The 19,268-nt window shown below is 38.3% G+C and overlaps 1 protein-coding gene across 3 annotated transcripts in view; it reads right to left on the bottom strand.

Moving 5' to 3' along the window:
* Positions 1-1,622: 1,622 nt before the first annotated feature.
* ANKRD45 (ankyrin repeat domain 45) overlaps positions 1,623-19,268 on the bottom strand; it is a 59,175-nt gene continuing 41,529 nt past the window's right edge. For 2 of the 3 annotated variants that reach the window (XM_059146203.1, XM_059146202.1), the window contains exons 4-6: positions 11,721-11,815; positions 8,714-8,852; positions 1,623-1,916 (exon numbers count right to left, since the gene is read on the bottom strand). In XM_059146203.1, coding sequence (XP_059002186.1) covers positions 1,822-1,916; positions 8,714-8,852; positions 11,721-11,815 — 329 coding nt within the window. In that variant the 3' untranslated portion in view covers positions 1,623-1,821. Of the gene's footprint in view, positions 5,746-8,713; positions 8,853-11,720; positions 11,816-19,268 lie in introns of all 3 variants that reach the window. The other variant, XM_059146204.1, reaches the window with a different exon arrangement.

Here is a 19,268-nt window from a genome sequence, read left to right as displayed (position 1 = left end):
TCTCCATTACTATATATCAAAGAACGTTTCAATTCAAAGTCCCAATTCCTACTTGCAACTGAAGAGTTTTAGTCAACAGCTTTATGTCTGGCCCTGATTGAAGCAACCACCTTTGGTACCCATATACCATTCTCCAAAATTTTTCCTTCAGCATTTTGTTGTCTGGTATGGTTCTTTTAAACCATTCAGCCAACAAAGCCATCTTATTCACAGGCTGTCTCTTGAGATACCCATTCCTTACTCTTTCCCATGCCCGCCCTTAACTCTCTTGGTTACCACGTTCACTACTATTTCTCCCATTCATCTTTATGTTATCCGAACCTCTGGTCACCTTGAATTCTCTCAACTGCTTTCATATCATTTTGAGTAATGTCCATTCACCTTCTATCTAGTTTCTATCCTGCTGTTCCCTCAGATTCACTTGGGTCACCTAGACCCTACAGGAAAGTCTCATGAAGCTTTACATTTCAAAATTCAGATTCTCCATGGCTTTTAGAAAAATCTTCATACCTTGAGAAAAATTGGACAAAATTCATAGTTGGCTCTAGATTACATAGTTCTGCTAGAGATAGAATATAACTAAAATATAGAGATGATCAAGTTTCTTTAATTCATAATTTTTCCCATAGAACTCAAAGAAAAGCAATAATAAATCATATTTCACCAGTTTTGGTAGAGCCAGCTGAGTAGACTATGATAGCTTTAGGAGCTGAGGGCTGAGAGGCTGCCCAGTATGTTTCCACTACCCCCAACTGCATATTCTGAAAATAGACTATATTATCTGGCTGAGACAAGGCTGGTTAGTCATATTTTCTCATCCCCCTATATAATAGTTGGTTCAGGAATGGGCACAGGACTCAGATAGGACCAGTCAGATGGCTTCTAAGCATGATATATACCATTATTGACAGAGAGCTATTCTCTTTGCATTGTGGTTTAGCTATGACAATGATTGCCTCCAGCAGATAGAGGTCATCGTCCTAGAGGCACTGAGAAAGCCTATCTCAAGGCTCAGAAGTTCCAGGAGGCACCACCTTAGGTATCTCTAAGGCCTTATGACCTCACAATCCCACCTGAGATTCTTATTTTTTCTCAGAATCCATTTCCTAGTTTGAGAACTTTTTGCCATCTAGAAAGGCTAGGTATGAGAAACAATATTATTTTTAAACCCAGTGAGTACTGGTTGCAATATATTTCTTTTAAATTTCATTTGAAAACTGAACTGTTCTTTTCAGCTCATCTCTCTTCTCATATTGCCATAGAAAAAGCCAAGTGGCACTTGACTACTATCTAGGAAAATCCTTAGCATGACCATTAAGCTCATTACTTAGACAACAGTGTGATTGAACTTACCACCATCACCTAACAAGGGCCCCTTTTCTCCAGCTTCTACTAACGCTTTCCTCTCTCATAACCCCTACTAATCACCTCCGAGAAGCCTTTAAACATTCTGCAGGCTTTCACTGAAACTCTCTTCTAGACCCTTTGGGCTTCTATCATCCAATCCCAAAGAAGGCAATACCACATATTTTATGGTTTGTTACATCCATTTCTCACTTCCAGCGTCCAAAATTGGTATGTTATATATTGCAGCACAACAAACAGACACCAAGCTTTGTAGGTTAAAACAACAACAATCATTTATTTAGCTGAAATCTACAATTTTGACAGGACTCAACAGAGAAGGCTTCTCTTGGCTCCATATAGCACTGGCTGTGGTGGCTTGATTGGAGGATCCACTTCCAAGATGGCTCACTCCTGTGGCTGGCAGGTTGGCGGGAACTGCTAGCTGGAGCTCAGACAGGGCTTTGGGTTGGGGCCTCAGTTTCTGTCCACATAGGTCCTTCCATACAGACTGGTGCCCAAGACTGGGCATCTCAAAAGAACTAACTGGAGACTGAATCCCTTTTTATGATCTATGGAAATCACATAGTATTACTTCCACTATAATCACAGTCCTGCTCAGATTAAAGAGGAGAAAACAGAGACCCACCTCTCTGCATGAGGAAGGTCAAGATCACATTGTAAGAAGAACATGTGGGGCAGGAGATGTGGCCAACTTGGAGAATACAATGTATCACAAATCAAGTGTCAATATATTGTCAGTTCTTTACAACTCGGGGCATCATAACTCGGGGCATCATGTTAATCTAAATAGCATTCTGCCTGGTTCAGCTCAGTCTAGACAGTTGTTCTCAAAGGCTGGACCATAAACCAGTGGTGATTCATGATAAAAGTTCCAGCATACATGGCAAAATGAGAAAAATATATAAGTCCATAATTAAGCTTAATTTATTCAATTTAAAGGGCAGAGCCTTACAATGAATCATACCTTTGCTTCTTTTCTGATGTTAAAATGTCTCTTATTAAGTAATAGTGATAGCAGATAGTAGTTGTTTTCTTAGTGATGTCATTTCAATGTCCTCCATTTTTTCACATTTTTTCCCAGTGAAAATACAGAAGTCTTTAGAAACCACTGTCTAGAGTTTATCACAGCACTGAATTTAGCCTTTGCTTGACCACTTCTCAAATAATGTGATTTAATTTACTAGTATGCACACTGAAATTAGTCTGTGGGTGTTCAGAAAACATCTGCAGCTACCTGTAACAGTTCAAACTCAAAACACAAGGGTATTTTAACTCTCCCATGAATTCAATGCAATGACAGATCACGAGAAGTACTATAGCTCTCAAAACTCAGATCCTCACATCAGTGGAACCTTTGAAGTGAGATCCAGGAATCCCTTAGTAATCACCAGGTTCACATGACTACAAAGTCATGTGGAATCCAAAGTAAAGGTCAGAAAATAGAAAGTTACGGGGAAAACTAGATACATAGTCATGATGCTGTGTGTACATGCGGCTAGTCTACTGGGAGAGTGGGAGTAGAAATGGGGCACTGGCACAAACAAGATATGCAGAGGAGGGTTCAGGAGTCATTTTTAGAAAAGGTGAATAAGTTCTATAAATGAAGGAAGACTAGTGAGCTCCAGGAATAAGGTAGCACCAAAAGAGAATTTATTCAACTGTTATTTATTAACTTACTATCTTACAGGCGCTTAAGGTATGAAGAAAAACATGACAAAACCCCTACCCTCAAAAAGCTCATAATTCATGTGGGGAGGCAAACGTGAACGATTAAATAGAATATATATGTAGCTATTAGCACTATGGGTGCCCCAAAGGAGGAGGGAACCTAACACTGGGAACAGAGAAGGCCATGGGGTGGAGAGTTACAGACTTCTTTGCCAAGGGTCAGAATTGTGGGTTGTTGTTGTTGTTGTTTTCCTTTTTACAGCTTTATTGAGGTATACCTGGCATATAAAATTGTAAGCTAGGGGTGACTTTCGAGAAGTTTCCGTTGCTGGAGGCAAGATGAAGAACAGGAGCTGGCATCTTGGTTCAAGCTACTATAACGAAAGACCATCAATTGGATACTTTATAAACAACAAACATTTATTTCTTACAGTTCTGGAAGCTGGGAAGTCCAAGATCATTGGTGCCAGAAGATGCACTGTCTGGGGAGAGCCCATCTCCTTGACACATATCTTCTCACTATAACCTTGCATGGTGCATGGGGCAAGTGAACTGTTTGAAGGTCTCTTTCATAAGACAAGACCTTCAAAAGGCCCCACCTCCTCACACCATCACATTAGGATTAGCTCTTAACATATGAATTTTGGGGGATACAAGCACATTCAGACTGCAGAAACTAGTGAAGGTGTTAGAAAAGGAGATTGTTAAAAAAGAAAAGGAACTGGGGTGCCTGGGTGGCTCAGTGGGTTAAGCCTCTGCCTTTGGCTCGGGTCATGGTGTCGGGGTCCTGGGATCAAGCCCCACATCCAGCTCTCAGCTCAGCAGGGAGCCTGCTTCCCCCTCTCCCTCTGCCTGCCTCTCTGCCTACTTGCGATCTCTCTCTGTCAAATAAATAAATAAAATCTTTAAAAAAGAAAAAAAAGTAAAGGAACCAAGAGCACCTGGGTGGTTCAGTCAGTTAAGTGTCTGCTGATGGCTCAGGTCACGATCCCAGTGTCCTGGGATTGAGCCCCACATCAGGCTCCCTGCTCAGTGAAGAGCCTGCTTCTCCCTCTCCCTCTGCCCCTCCCCCAACCCGTGCTTGTGCGCTCGCTCTCTCTCTCATAAATAAATAATTAAAAAAAGAAGAAGTAAAGGAACCATAATGACATAAAGGTGCCAATCAAAGAATTCCAAAAGACAGCATGATTATATACATTACAAGTTTTAGGAAGTTTGAAGATAAGGACTGAAAGATAAAAAAGAGAAGGGTTTATTTTGTACCAAAATCTCCATAAGTGCCTCAGTCTCACCTAGGAATCTCTGAAGTGAGATTCAGGAATCCACCCTAATTACCGGGACCACATGCCTGGGAAGTCATGTCATATTCAAGAGCAAGGCTCAGAAAACAGAGAGTCAGAGCAGAAACAGTAAAAATGGCAACTAGCCTTGTCCCAAATTGCTGCAGTGCTTAAAGGTAATGGACTTCTCACAGCAGGAGAAGGATGGAGCGAACACAGAACCACCTGTAGGGCTCCCAAAACACCACTGGGCCTACCAGAGGGGAGTGACAGTTACTGCCCTGTTCTTTTGCTTAAAGCAACTGAAACTCAAGTGCTCATGCATAAAAATGATCTCAAAACTTAAAAATCTGTGACACAAATTTAAAAGTGTTACCAAAAAATCATGGTTGAGAAAATGTCAGCGGACAAGGAATGACTAAATTCCCTATTTCTTCTCTTTCCCTCTATAAGGAAAAACCAGCTTTCAGGGAAGGACAAAAAAGGAAGTCATAAGGACAACAAATAAATGTGGGTTTTTTTCTTAAACATGTCCTTTCTAGAAAAGTTTTCCACAAAATCAGAATAATGGGAGGTTCAGGGGCTTTCAGATAAACTAGGGAAAAAAAGACATTCCAAATCACTAACATGAAACCAGCAGTGATACTTAAAACCTAAACAATAGAAAACAGAACAGAAAGAAAGATACCATGGAGTCCTGCTAAAATTTCTATATTGCCAAACCTACAGATTAGGGTAAATCTAAATGTGTGTGTGTGTGTGTGTGTGTGTGTGTGTGCGCGCGCGCACGCGCACATGCACGCACGTGCGTGAAGAGAGAGAGAGAGGGAGAGTGACCAAGGAGGTGGAAGTTAAAGAAACGAGGTTTCACTAACAGACTAAATGCCACCTCACAGGTAAATTTTAATTTGGATGTGAAAAGTAGTCATTGCTCTAGAATGGTGTTCTACAGTTTCCTTTTGAGAAAGGAAGAACGAATTTTTCCTAATACATCTTTTTTTTTTTTTTAATATAATTCCTCAGTTGAATGGAAATGTCCTGCCTCAGTTACACAGAAAATTGTTAGGTTCTCTGTGCAGATGGGAGGGCTTGCAGAGAGCCTTGGCGAGTGATTTGCCCGCATGCTCTCTGGAAAGAGCATGTGGGACTCACACGGTCCTGCACTTGCGGCAGAGGCAAGGCCAGAGCGTCTGGATGTAAGCATGCTGAATAGGGTAAAATTTTGAAAAGGGTGATTTAATTTCATACTTAAACCTTTTTATAAAACCCCACATCGATTTTCTTAACTTCGGTTGGCGTATTAAGTTTGCTTTTATAAATACTAGAAGGAAGTGTGGTCTTTTATTAAATACATGTTCAGTAGAAGGTATGATCTTGACTTCTTTTCTGACCATGGCTTAGGCTACAGATTTGCCACTTTTCACATGACCTGAAAGGAAGCAGATTTTAAAATTACACTCAATTAGCTTGTTTTATAAAATAAAAATGAAGCCATTTTTAAAAATAATTGGCATGAAATAAATGAGTATGTCCCAGCCTGAACCAGTCTTGAATTAAGCCTTGGTGTTATGTCAAGAATTTTCCCCTACCCATCTCTCTCTCTCTTTTTTTCATATTTAAAGCTATGAGGTCACATTTCCCATAAAGCCGGTATTATTCTTCCTAATTCTGCTATGAATAGAATAACTTTGAATAAACTGCTTGCCCTCTCTGGTCTTCACTTTCTTCACTGTAAACTGAGGGGGTCATTTCAGAGGTTCCATCAAGACCTAACACTTCTATAGCATGAAAGTGTAAGATACTGGGTGCTTGGAGGGCATGGAGGAGATGTGGGGGGAGAGGTGATCTTCCTGGAAGATGGGAAGGGAAGCAGGGAGAGGTTACGGGCCAGGCTAATGGCAGTGGTAGAGCAGAGAGAGACAGTGGGAACCAAATGGTACCATTAGTAATTCAGGCCTTAGTCATCTCCCTCCTGGATTATGTTGGTCTCACTCTCTCTAATCTCTTCTTCAGCCATTTTATAAGGAAAGCCGTAGTATTCTCCCCTACTAAATTCCTCTTCTCTGCTACCTAAAGCTTTTAATGGCAACCCTCTGCCCTGGAAATAAAGACCAAACTTCCAAGCTTCTAATTCAGTACTTTTAATGAAGTGAGCACCAGTTAACTCTCCAACTTAGTTTTCTACTGCCGCTCACAAACTCAACCACAATCAGCCAAATGGATCTTGGCCACTTCTCTATTCCTGTGTTTGAACGTTTCATCATCATACTGGGCTTTCATTCTAGAATTCCCTTCATGTTCCACGCTTGCTACCCATCCGTTCAGGCAATTCCTCTTCCTTCATGATGCTTCCTCTTCATACTTAGGCATCTTTGAACATACACAGCACTGAGTTTAACTTTTCAGGTATGCATGCTCACTCACAAACTGGGAGGTGGGCTGCTTACAGACAAGGACGGTGTAAAGCCTCAGTCTCCCTTCAGGGGACTAGGCAGAGGCTATGCATAAGCGCTACAGATACTGGGTAAAGACGGCAAGGGATATTCTGCCAGAAGATCTAGGTTTGTTTGTCTTAACCTTTAAAAAACCATAGCACCTTTTGATAAACAAAAAAATCTTAGGTACTGAGTGTCCACATTCAAAAGAATGAGTTCACATCCTATATAAAAAAGAACTTAAAATGGACCATAGAGCTAAAAGAAAAGAGCTAAAACTACAAAACTCTTACAAAGAAAACATAGGAGTAAATCTTGGTGACCTTGGATAAAGCAAGGTTTCTTAGACATGACACACACAAGCAACAAAAGGAAAAACGGATAAATTGGACTTCAAACTTAAAGCCTTTTCTGTCTCAAAGAACACAAGAAAATGAAAAGATAATCCACAGAATGGGAGAAAATCTTTGCAAAGCATATATCTGATAAGGGACTTGACTCCACAAAATACATAAAGAACACTTACAAATCAACAAGAAAAAGACAACCCAGCTTGGAAATGGACAAAGGATTCGAACAGATACCTCTCCACAGAAAGTATACAAATGGCCAGTAAACACATAAAAATATGCTTAACATCATCCGTTATTAAGGAAATACAAATTAGAACTACATTAAGGTATCACTTTACACCCACTAGGATGGCTAAATTTTTTTAAAAGGACAATAACAAATGTTGATGATGATGTGGAGAAAACGGAGTCTTCACATACACTTTCTAAATGATTAGTCACAGCCTGGCAATTCTCCCAGGAGAAATGAAAACCAGCAGTCACACAAATTTGTATAGGAAAGTTCACAGCATTGTTATTTATAATAGCCAAAAGCATGGAAACTCAAATATCCACCAACTAATGCACGGATAAATTTGAATCCATACAACAGAATATTATTCAGGAAAAAAAAAAGGAACACTGAAACATGTTCCAACATGGAGGAACCTTGACAACAATAAGCTAAATGAAAGAATCCAGACACAGACCACCACAGATTGTATGATTTGTGAAAATGTCCAGAACAGGAAAAACTACAGAAATAGGAATGATTAGTGGTTGCCAGAGGCTCGTAGGAGGTAGGAGGTGATTGCCAATAGTGTTTCTTTTTGGGGTGATAAAATGTTCTGAGATTAGATGGTGGTGATGATTATATAACTCTGGGAATACACTGAAAACTGCTGACTTGTACATTCTTAAATGGTGAATTTTATAGTCTAAGAATTATATCCCAATAAACCTGATATTTTAAAAATTCTTAGGTATGCCTGCCACCAAGATTCTGATAGTGCACCCTCCTGATAGTGGGACAGAAGAGTATTGCCCAACAGGCTTTACAAAATACAGTTATAAAACTGAAAGTGTTTTTTCAAATTCTGCCACTCTATCTCCTAGGAGGACATGACTTCTTAGTTGAAATTCAAAGGCACAGTAAATTATGTAAAATTAAACAATGAGTAATGGTGACAATAGTAAGATTAGTATTAGACATTCTCTGTAAAAATAATTCAGTTATTATTTTTAGTTATTCTTTTTTTTTTTTAAGATTTTATTTATTTATTTGACAGACAGAGATCACAAGTAGGCAGAGAAGCAGGCAGAGAGAGAGGAAGGGAAGCAGGGCCCCTGCTGAGCAGAGAGCCCGATGTGGGACTCGATCCCAGGACCCTGAGATCATGACATGAGCCGAAGGCAGCGGCTTAACCCACTGAGCCACCCAGGCGCCCTTTAGTTATTCTTAATACTGAAACTAATAACAAACCCAGGGAGTTCATACTCATATATGTGCTGGTAAAAGGTTAATGGCTACTTAATGAAGATTGTTAAAATCAGAGTATCTCAGAATTAACAACACTGAACCTCATATTCATCTTTTCTGACATTCAAACCATTTTCATCCAAAACTTACGTGGTGTTGCCATTTTTGTGAAGATAGGAGTCACAATATCTTCCAATTGTTGTTTCTGTTCAAAAATCTCGTTAATGGAAGCTTCCAGATTGGTTTCCAACCACTCATTTTTTACACGGCATGCAGTGAGGATGGTATTCTAAAGACAGAAACAAAGAGTTTATTTTCTACTTGTTTATTGGAAAATAAAACTCTGTAGTATCTCTAAACTAGCACTGTTCAACACAATTTTTTTAGGATGATGGAAATGTGCATCTGCATTGTCCAAACCAGTCACCATTTGACATTTATAGCCTCTGAGTACTAGAAAAGGGGCTAGTCTGACCAAGAAACTGGGTTTTTAATTTGATTTAATTTTAATTAATTCTAACTTAAAACAGCTACATGTGGCTAGTACTTGCTATGTTGGACACACAGCTCTAACATCAGTGGAATGTCGTATATAATAAAACTCATAATCTAGAGTCATTAAGTCTTGGGCCAGTGAATACCCTCTCCCTAATTCTTTAGTTTCAGTGGGCCCTGTGAGAAGAGAAGTGTTTGCAAAGGTTGGAGAAGAACAGATGGATGGTATGACCCAAAGGCAACTAAATACACAATGCTATTTTATTCCCTCTCAGATGGTTCAGAGAGGAAGTGCAAGAAATTCCAGAAGAGCTCCACCTCATTGAAAACGTCTCAGTTTGCACTGCAAAGCTAATTCTGTCGTGCACAGCAAACTGAGGGCGTCTGCTTTAAGATGTTTACTTGGAGGCCCCTGGATGGCTCAGTCAGTTAAGAGTCTGCCTTCGGCTCAGGTCATGATCCCAGGGTCCTGGGATTGAGCTCCACATCAGGTTCCTTGCTCGGCAGGGAGTCTCTTTCTCCCTCTCCTTCTCCCTCTGCCTGCCACTCTGCCAACTTGTGATCTCTGTCTGTCAAATAAATAAATAAATAAAGTCTTAAAAAAATAAGATGTTTACTTGTTCTATGGTTAGTAATAAGAAAGAGAAATGAATGCTTTATTGTATGGCCTGTCCATATTATTAAATAAGCAGTACTGTACGCAGACATAGGTAGAATCAAGTGGATTTGAAAAGATGTTCATAATATATTATTAAAAGAAAGAAAAGCAAATTAAGGAATTATATTTAGTTTAAAAAAAGAATAAAATGTATAGTGTAATCCCACTTATATAAAAACAAAACCTTATAAAATGTATGTACGTTTATGTGTGCATACATATGTTTATAGAACTGATGGGACAAGTATGGCGAAATTAACACAAGCTTGTTATCAGAACCACAGGGTAAGGTAGTAAGACTGGAAATGGAAGAAAGAAAGTTAAGTTTACTTTAGGCATTTCAATTTTATTCTAATTATTACTACATGTACACAGTATTTTCTAGTTCAAATAACCAAATATTTAAAAATTGAAATTAAAAAAGCTTTTATAGTAACTTGTTAGACAAGGTACTGTCTGTGGCAGGAAATTTTTGTTTCCCAGATCCAATAGCTGGGAATTAGAATCCAATAGAGTCTAATAGAATTTTGCCTATATTTTGTTGGTCCCAAAAGAGATCTTTTGTAAAGTGTTTTACAAACCACAAGTAAAATGTGTAACTTCTCATGTTCTCAGAGGTGGGGATGTATTACATTTTGAGCAATAGGTAATTGCTTTTTATCAGAATTTTAAGTTACAAGGAATTCACAGAACATCTTGTACAGAAATGCAAGACATAATTTATTTTTGTAAAGATTTATTTATTTGAGAGAGAGAGTGCATGCCCAAGCAGGGGGAGGGGCATACAAAGAGAGAGAGAGAATCTCAAGCAGACCACTAAGTGAGGAGCCCTATGTGGGACTCCATTACACCACCCTGAGATCACAACCAGAGCTGAAATCAAGTCATCCAACCGAGTGAGCCACCCAGGCACTCCGAGAGAGAGAATTTAAAACCAAAACACGTTTCTGGTACCTGGAGCACATTTTCTTATTTTAGTGTATATGCAAAGCAATAAACTACTCTATATGCAGAACTTAGTATATGGTAAATGTGGAAAGCTGGCTTGACAATTAGCTCTCCTTATATTTGTGTATCTTTTTTTTTTTACCATTATGTAAACTTTGAATATACAATATATGTATACAAAGAAACTAAAATATGATATATATGTAAGTTTTAAAGCAAAGCTTAATGAAATGAGTATCAATAGACCCCACTAATCAACAGAATAACCAGAACATTGCCAGAATAACGCTATTTCTGTGCCTTGCCTGTAATTCATCTCCCAATCCTCCTCCAAGAGATAATGACAATCTGTGCTTATAACTTTGCTTTCTTTTCTAATAGTTTTACTCTATACATAGGTATCCCTAAACAATACAGTTTTATTTTGCTTGGTCTTGAAGTTTATAAAAATCTCTGTAGTCTTTCCTGATTTTTTTTTTCCCACTCAACAATACATTTTAAAAATGTATTCAAGTTCAAGTGCCTGGCTGACTCAGTTAAGCATCTGTCTCTTGATTTTGGCTCAGGTCATGATCTCAAGATGGTGATCTCAGGGTTGTAAGATTGAGCCTTGCATCAGGATCCCCACTCAGCATGCAGAGCCTGCCTAAGACTCTGTCTTCCTGTCCCTCTGCCCCGCCCCCTCCCCACTTGCTCATGCATGCTCATGTTTTCTCTCTCAAAAAATAAATAAGTTTATTTTTTTGAAAAAGTATCATGCTATTGAGTGTGATACTTAGTACATACATCTCTATGTCACTCCTTAATACTATTTCATTTAATTTTTATCAGTCTATTTCTTACGAGTAGTTTACCAAGGAAGGAGTAAGGGAAGGAAGGAGGGAGGGAAGAGGGTAGGAGGAAAGTTGGGAGGCAGGGACAAGACAGCAATAAGGACCACCATCTACCTCTAGAGCATTAGTATAGAAACTAAAGATGGAAAAAAAAAAAGAAATTAAAGATGGAAAGCAAAAATCTCAAAAGACTTCGGAACGAACAATAATCACAATGCAGTACCTTGTCTTCCTTAAAGAGCTTCCCTGGTCCCTTTTCTGTGTCTGTAACAGCTCCAGAGACCTTTGCAATATATTTTTTCAGAGCCAGCCTTGCCTCTGAAGGAATAGGACAATAAAATGCACAACAGTAAGACAAAGACTAAAAAATACGCTCAATTATTTATAAGGTACTATTATATATCCGGCGTTTATAAAGACTATGTAATAGAATGGGCACCTGGGTGGCTCAGTTGGTTAAGTGTCTGCCTTCAGCTCAGGTCATGATCTTGGGGTCCCGTGATTGAGCCCCATGTTGGGACTCCTGCTCAGTGAGGAATCTGCTTCTTCCCCTACATCTGCCCATTCCCCACCCGGCTCATTCTTTCTCCTCTTGCTGCTCTCTCTCATTTAAGTAAAGTAAAAAATTTTTATAAAAATGTGTGTAGATTTGTTAAGGTTGTTTCATTGAATTTCAAGATAGATAACTTAACTCGCATAGCACTTTGGGACATTCATTGTGTTCCTAAAATGATGCTAAAATTTTGAAGACAAATAAATATAAAATGTGACACCTAATCCTAAAGAGTCCATATTCCATTAAAAAATCTACTCTAGAGGGCGTCTGGGTGGCTCAGTGGGTTAAGCCTCTGTCTTCGGCTCAGGTCATGATCTCAGGGTCCTGGGATCGAGTCCCACATAGGGCTCTCTGCTTGGTGGGAAGCCTGCTTCCTCCTCTCTGCCTGCCTCTCTGCCTACTTGTGATCTCTCTCTGTCAAATAAATAAATAAAATCTTTAAAAAAAAATCTACTCTAGAGAAAGGAATAAAAATTCATTTCCAATAAATAAGCTGTCACTTGCTTTTACCCTTTGTGGTCCTTCAAAATAAACTCAAAAATAGTTTTTTTCTCTTTTTAAAATATTTATTTATATAAGTAATCTCTACACTCAACATGAGGTTCAAACCCATGACCCCGAGATCAAGAGTGGCATGCTCCTCCAACTGAGCCAGCCAGACACCCAGATTTATTTTCTTTCTTTCTTTCCTTCTCTCTCTCTTTCTTTCTTTCCTTCTTTCAAGTGTTTAAAATAATTCCATTCATTATAGCATCCATAGTAAAGTCATCACAAAATCTGCAAAACCTATTTGAATAAAATTACACCTTGAGAGAAATAAAAGACTCAAATAAATGGAAAGGTTTACCATATTCCTAGATGGAACAACAGAATATTGCAAATTGTAGATAAGCCCCAAATTAATTTGAAGCTTTGGTGTATTTACCTTCTGTGGCTGCTATAACAAATGGCTATAGATTTTGATAGCTTACAACAACACAAATTTATTCTCATAGTTCTGGTATCCAGAATTTAAAATTGGTATCAATGGGCTAAAGTCAAGGTGTTGGGCTGATTTCTTCTGAGGAACCTATGAGGAAGACCCATTTTCTTGTCCTAGTGGTAGCTTGTATCCATGACTGGTAGCTCTTTCCTCCATCTTCAAAGTTTATTGGGTCTCACCTTGATAATCCAGAATAATCTCCCCATGCTTGACTGAAGGATCTACAAAATCCAATTTGCCATGTGAAATAACATTCACAGTTTCCAGGTATAAGGACCTAGATATGTTTGGTAGCCATTTTTCAGCTCATCACAGCCTGCCCTAAAATTCACAACTATCCCACATGCAAAATACATTCACCTCATCCCAACATCCAAAAATCTCAACACATTACAATATCAACCCAATGTCTAAATGCTCATCTAAAATATCAACTCAGAAGTCTTAAATCTCATTATCTAAATCATCTAAACAAGCTATGGGTGAAACTTTGGTGTGATTCATCAACCTGGAGTAAAATTCCTCTCCACCTACAGACTAGTGAAACTAGAAATCGAGTTCTCTATTCTCAAAACACAATGGTGGGACAGACGCAGTGTAAGAGTTGTAGACACTGCCATTCAGAAAGGGAGGAAGTGGAAGGAAAACAGGAGTCACCAGTCCCAAGCAATTTTAGAATCCCACTGGGCAAATCCTATTAGATGTCAAGACCTAGGAATAATCCTGTGTGGTAGAAGGTTCCATCCTCTTGGCCGGCGCTCCAGACTGCATTCCATTTTTTTTTTTTTTTTTTAAGGAAAGGTAGCACGTGTTCACAGCTGAATAGCCTCATCAGTCTGTTTCCTGTCTGCAGAGTTCTGGGAGTCCAGCAGGCTTTTTTCCTTTTTTTTTTTTTTTCTTTTAAGATTTTATTTATCTATTTGAGAGAGAGAGAGAGCACAATCAGGGGAAGTGGCGGAGGGAAAAGGAGAAGCAGACTCCCCACTGAGCAGGGAGCCTGATGACACGATGCGGGGCTCGATCCCAGGACCCTGAGATCATAACCTAAGCCAAAACCAGATGCTTAACCAACTGAGCCAGCCAGGTGCCCCAAACAACCTTTTTACTTTTTGTTTTCTCATCTCCCTTTGTTCAAACTGACAATGCTGCTACTGGTATAACATCCTCAAAAACCTTGCGAGTCTCCCTGCAAGCCACAGAGACTCATTACGTTAAACAACAGGCTCCTCCATGGATCCTTCTTAGATAATCTTATTTCTATTTCTGGCTTCTGCTAAGATGGCTGAGGGAAGCCATGAGTAACACACCCAATCTCTTCAGCACCCACAAAACACTGTTAAGTCACATCCTTGCTTTTTCTCCAGAGCACACTTTCCTAACAGTGAATCTCCTAATTTTAGCACTTTTGCTACCTGGATAGGCTGAGAATTTCCCAAGTTATCAAGTCCCATTTCTCTTTTAAATAACAGGTTTTTTCCTCAGTATATATTTTCCCTCTCACATTTTACTATAAGCAACAAGAAGAAACCAGGTCATGCCTTCAACACTTTGTTTGGAAATCCCTTTAGTGAAAGGTCCAAGTTTCCTACTTACAAATTCTGCTTTTGATATACGGACAGGACACAATTCAGCCAAGCTTTCTGCCATGTTTGTCTTTCCTCCGTTTTCCAAGAACATGAACCCTAACCAGCAGAATCTCTACTCTCTGTGTTTCAACCAACAGTCTGCTCAAGGCAATCTAAGCTTTTTTTATTTTGTACCTCAAAATTCTTCTATCTACTCACTATCTAATTCCAAAACTGTTTCTATGTTTTTAGATATTTTTTTATAGCTGTACCTTAATTCCAGGTACCAAAATCTTAGTTTTCCATGGCTGCTATAATAAATTATCACAGACCTGATGGCTTAAGACACTAATGTATTCTTTTACATTTCTGAGTGCCAGAAGTCTGAATTAACTTCACTGGATAAAAGTCAAGCACAGACAGTGCTGACTCCTTTTAAAGGCCTGAGAGGGGAAACTATTCCTTGTCTTTTTCAGCTTCTAGCAATTTTCTGTTTTCCTCAGATTATGGTCCCTCCCAACACCTTCAAAGTACATCATGCCATTCTCTGCTTCCAGTCACATCACCTCCTCCTCTTCATGTCAAACATCTATTTCCTTCTTTTAAGGACACTTGTGATTACATTTAGGGTCCACCAGGAGAATCCAGGATAATCTCTCAATCTCAAAATCCTTAATCATATCTGCGAAGTCCATTTTGCCCTATAACATTCATGGACTCCAGTTAATGACCTGGATATGCTTGGGGGCCATTATCCAGTCTACCATGATCATCATACAGTCTCATGAAAGTCCATATGGGAGTTTTTGAGAGAGTTAAAAAGATCACTATACAGAGAACGATGGAAGCAGGATAGGGGGACGATAGGCTCATCTTGTCCCACAAACACAAGTAGATAATGATCATCCTAAATTTCCCAGAAACGAACCTGAACAAATTCTACAACTAAAGCGAGAGAGGAAGACACACAGAAGAGGAAGAGGAAGAGGAAGAGGAGGAAGAGAAAGAGGAAGAGGAGGAGGAGGAGGAGGAGGAGGAGGAGGAGGAGGAGGAGGAGGAAGAAGAAGAAGAAGAAGAAGAAGAAGAAGAAGAAGAAGAAGAAGAAGAAGAAAAGAAGAAAGGAGAAGGAGGTGAAGAAGGAAGAGGGGGATGAGGGGGAGAGGGAGGAGGCAGTAGAGGCTTAAACAAAGTGCCAAGATGGAAGAATTCAGACCATATGAAAGAATAAGATAAGGTTATGGATAGAGATCTAAATGAAACCAATATAAGTAATGTGCCTGATGGAGAATTTAAGGCATCATAAGGATACTCTCTGAATTTGAGAAAAGAATGGAAGACTTCAGGGAGACCCATCACACAGAAATAATAGAGTTAAAAGGAATCTGTCAGAAATGAAATTGCAATAACTGAGATTAGAAACGGGCTTGAGGCAATGAACACCAGGCTGGAAGAAAAGGAAGAATGAATTAGCAATACAGAAGACAAAATAATGGAAAATAAGGAAGCTGGACAAAAGAGATAATGAATTATGGAACATGAGAATAGACTTAGGGAACTGAGTGACCTCATCAAAAGTAATAACATTTGTATTCTAGGAGTCCCAGAAGAAGAAGAGACAAAGGGGGGCAAAAAATTTATTTGAAGAAATAATAGCAAAAAAAATCCCTAATCTGGGGAAGGAAACAAATATCCAGGTCCAAGAGACACAAAGAACTCCCATCAAAATCAACCAAAGCAGGCCAACACCAAAAATACTGTAACTAAATTTGTAAAATATAGTGATAAAGAAAAAAAATCTTAAAAGCAGCAAGACAAAAGGAGTCCTTAACTTACAAGGGAAGACCCACAAGGCTGGCTGCAGATTTCTCAAGAAAAACACGGCAAGCCAGAAGGGAGTGACATGACACATTCAAAGTGCTGAATGGGAAAAATCTGTAGCCAAGAATATTCTACCCAGCAAGGCCATCATTCAGAAGAGAAGAAGAGAAAAAGAGTTTCCCAGACAAACAAAAACTAAACCAGCCCTGCAAGAAATATTAAAAGGGACTCCCTGAGTAGAAAGGAAAGACCAAAAGTGACAAAGACAAGAAAGGAACAGAGAACACTTCCAGAAACAATGACAAAACAAGTAATAAAATGGCACTAAGTACATATCTATCAATAATTATTCTGGGTGTAAATGGACTAAATGTTCAAATCAAAAAACACAGAGTAAAAAACAAACAAACAAGACATCTATATGCTGCTTACATGAGACTCATTTTTTACCTGCAGATTGAAAGTGAAGGGATAGAGAACCATTTATCATGCTACTGGATGTCAAAAGAACACCAAAGTAGCAATACTTTTACAGGAAAACTAGATTTTAAAATGAAGACTGTAACAGAGATAAAGAAGGGCATTATATCATAATGGGATAATCCAACAAGCAGATAATTATAAATATTTATGCATCCAGTATGGGAGCACTCAAATACATTAAATAATAAAGAAACATAAAGGAACTAATTGATAACAAAACAATAATAGTGACTTTAACATCCCACTTATATCAATGCATACATCATCTAAACAGAAAATCAACAAGGAAATAATGGCTTTGAAGGACACACTGGACCACATGGTCTTAACAAATATATTCAGAACATTCCATCCTAACCAGCAGAGTACATATTCTTTTCAAGTGCACATGGGATGGTCTCCAGACCAGATCACATACTAAGTCACAAATCAGGCCTCAACAAGTACAAAAAGACTGAGGTCATACCATCCATATTTTCTGACCACAATGTTATGAAATTTGAAGTCAACCACAAAAAAAAAAAAAAAATTGAAAAGTTCACAAATACATGGAGCTTAAACAACATGCTACTAAACAATGAATGTGTCAAACAGGAAATCAAATAAGAAATAAAAAATACATAAAAACAAATGAATATGAAAACAAAATGGTCCAAAAGGTTTGGATGCAGCAAAAGTGGTCACAAGAGGGAAGTATATAGCAATACAGGCCTACCTTAAGAGGCAAGAAAAATCTCAAATAAACAACATAAACTTACACCTAAAGGATAGAAAGGACAAGAAAAAGAGCTCAAAGCCAACAGAAGAAAAGAAATAATAAAGATTAGAAATAAATGATATAGAAACTAAAAAAAAAAAAAAAAAAAAAAAAGGAAAGATCAATAAAGCCAGGAGATGGTTCTTTGAAAGAATTAACTAACTTGATAAGCCCCTACATATCAAAAAGAAAAAGGACCCAAATAAAATCACACACAAGAGAGGAGAAACAACAACTAACACCACAGAAATACAAACAATCATAAGAGAAGATTATGAAAAACTATGTGCCAACAAACTGGACAGCCTAGAAGAAATGGATAAATTCCTAGAAACTTATAAACTACCAAAACTGAAACAGGAAGAAATAGAAAACTTGAACAGACTGATAACCAGCAAAGAAACCAAATCAGTAATAAAAATCAATAATAAAAATCTCCCAACAAACCAAAGTCCAGGACCAGACAGCTTCACAGACAAATTCTACCAAATATTTAAAGAAAAGTTAACATCTATTCTTCTCAAACTATTACAAAGAATAGTTTTGAAATTCATTCTATGAGGCCAGCAATACCCTGATACCAAAACCAGAAAAAGACTCCTCTAAAAAGAAAACTACAGGCCAATATCCCTGATGAACATGGATGCAAAAATTCTCAACAGCAAACTGAACCCAACAGTACATTAAAAGAATCATTCACCAATCATGGCCTCATAGAATGATTTTGGATATTTTTCTTCCTTTTCTATTTTTTGGAATAGTTTGAGAAGAATATGTATTAGCTATTCTTTATATGTTTGGTGGAATCATCTGTGAATAAAGGAAGTGGGGTTTATTCCTGGGCTGCAAGCATGGTTCAATATTCACATATCATCAATGTGATGCACCACAGTGCTCGCTTCGGCAGCACATATACTAAAATGTGATGCACCACATTAATAAAAGAAAGGATAAGAACCATATGACCCTTTCAATAGATGCAGAAAAAGTATTTGACAAAGTACAACATCCATTCATGACAAAAATTCTCAACAAAGAGGATTAGAAAGAACAAATGTCAGCATAATAAAGTCCATATATGAAAAACCCACAACTAATATTATTCTGAATGGGGGAAAAAAACCAGAGCTTTTCCTCCATGGTCAGAAACAAGACAGGGATGTCTACTCTTACCGCTGTTATTCAACATAATACTGGAAGTGCTAACCACAGCAATCAGACAACAAAAAGAAATGAAAGGTACCCAAATTGGCACTAAAGAAGCCAAACTTTCACTATTTGCAGATGATATAATACTCTATATAGAAAACCCAAAAGACTGCACCAAAAATCTGTAGAACTGATACACAAAATCTGCAAAGTCACGGGTTACAAAAGCAACATACAGAAATCTGTTGCATTTCTATATACCAATAATGAAGAACCAGAAAGACAAATTAAGACATTGATCCCATTTACAATTATATTAAAAACTATAAAATATCTAGGAATAAACCTAACCTAAGAGGTGAAAGAGCAGTGCTCTGAAAACTATAAAACACTGATGAAAAAGATGAATATGAAAAACAAAGAAATGGGAAAACATTCCATGCTTATGGATTAGAAGAACA

The sequence above is a fragment of the Mustela lutreola genome, chromosome 14 (genome assembly GCF_030435805.1).
Source record: "Mustela lutreola isolate mMusLut2 chromosome 14, mMusLut2.pri, whole genome shotgun sequence".
NCBI classification, from domain to species: Eukaryota; Metazoa; Chordata; class Mammalia; order Carnivora; family Mustelidae; genus Mustela; species Mustela lutreola.
Note: the sequence above shows the minus strand (reverse complement) of the source record. Positions and strands in the feature narration are given on the sequence as shown.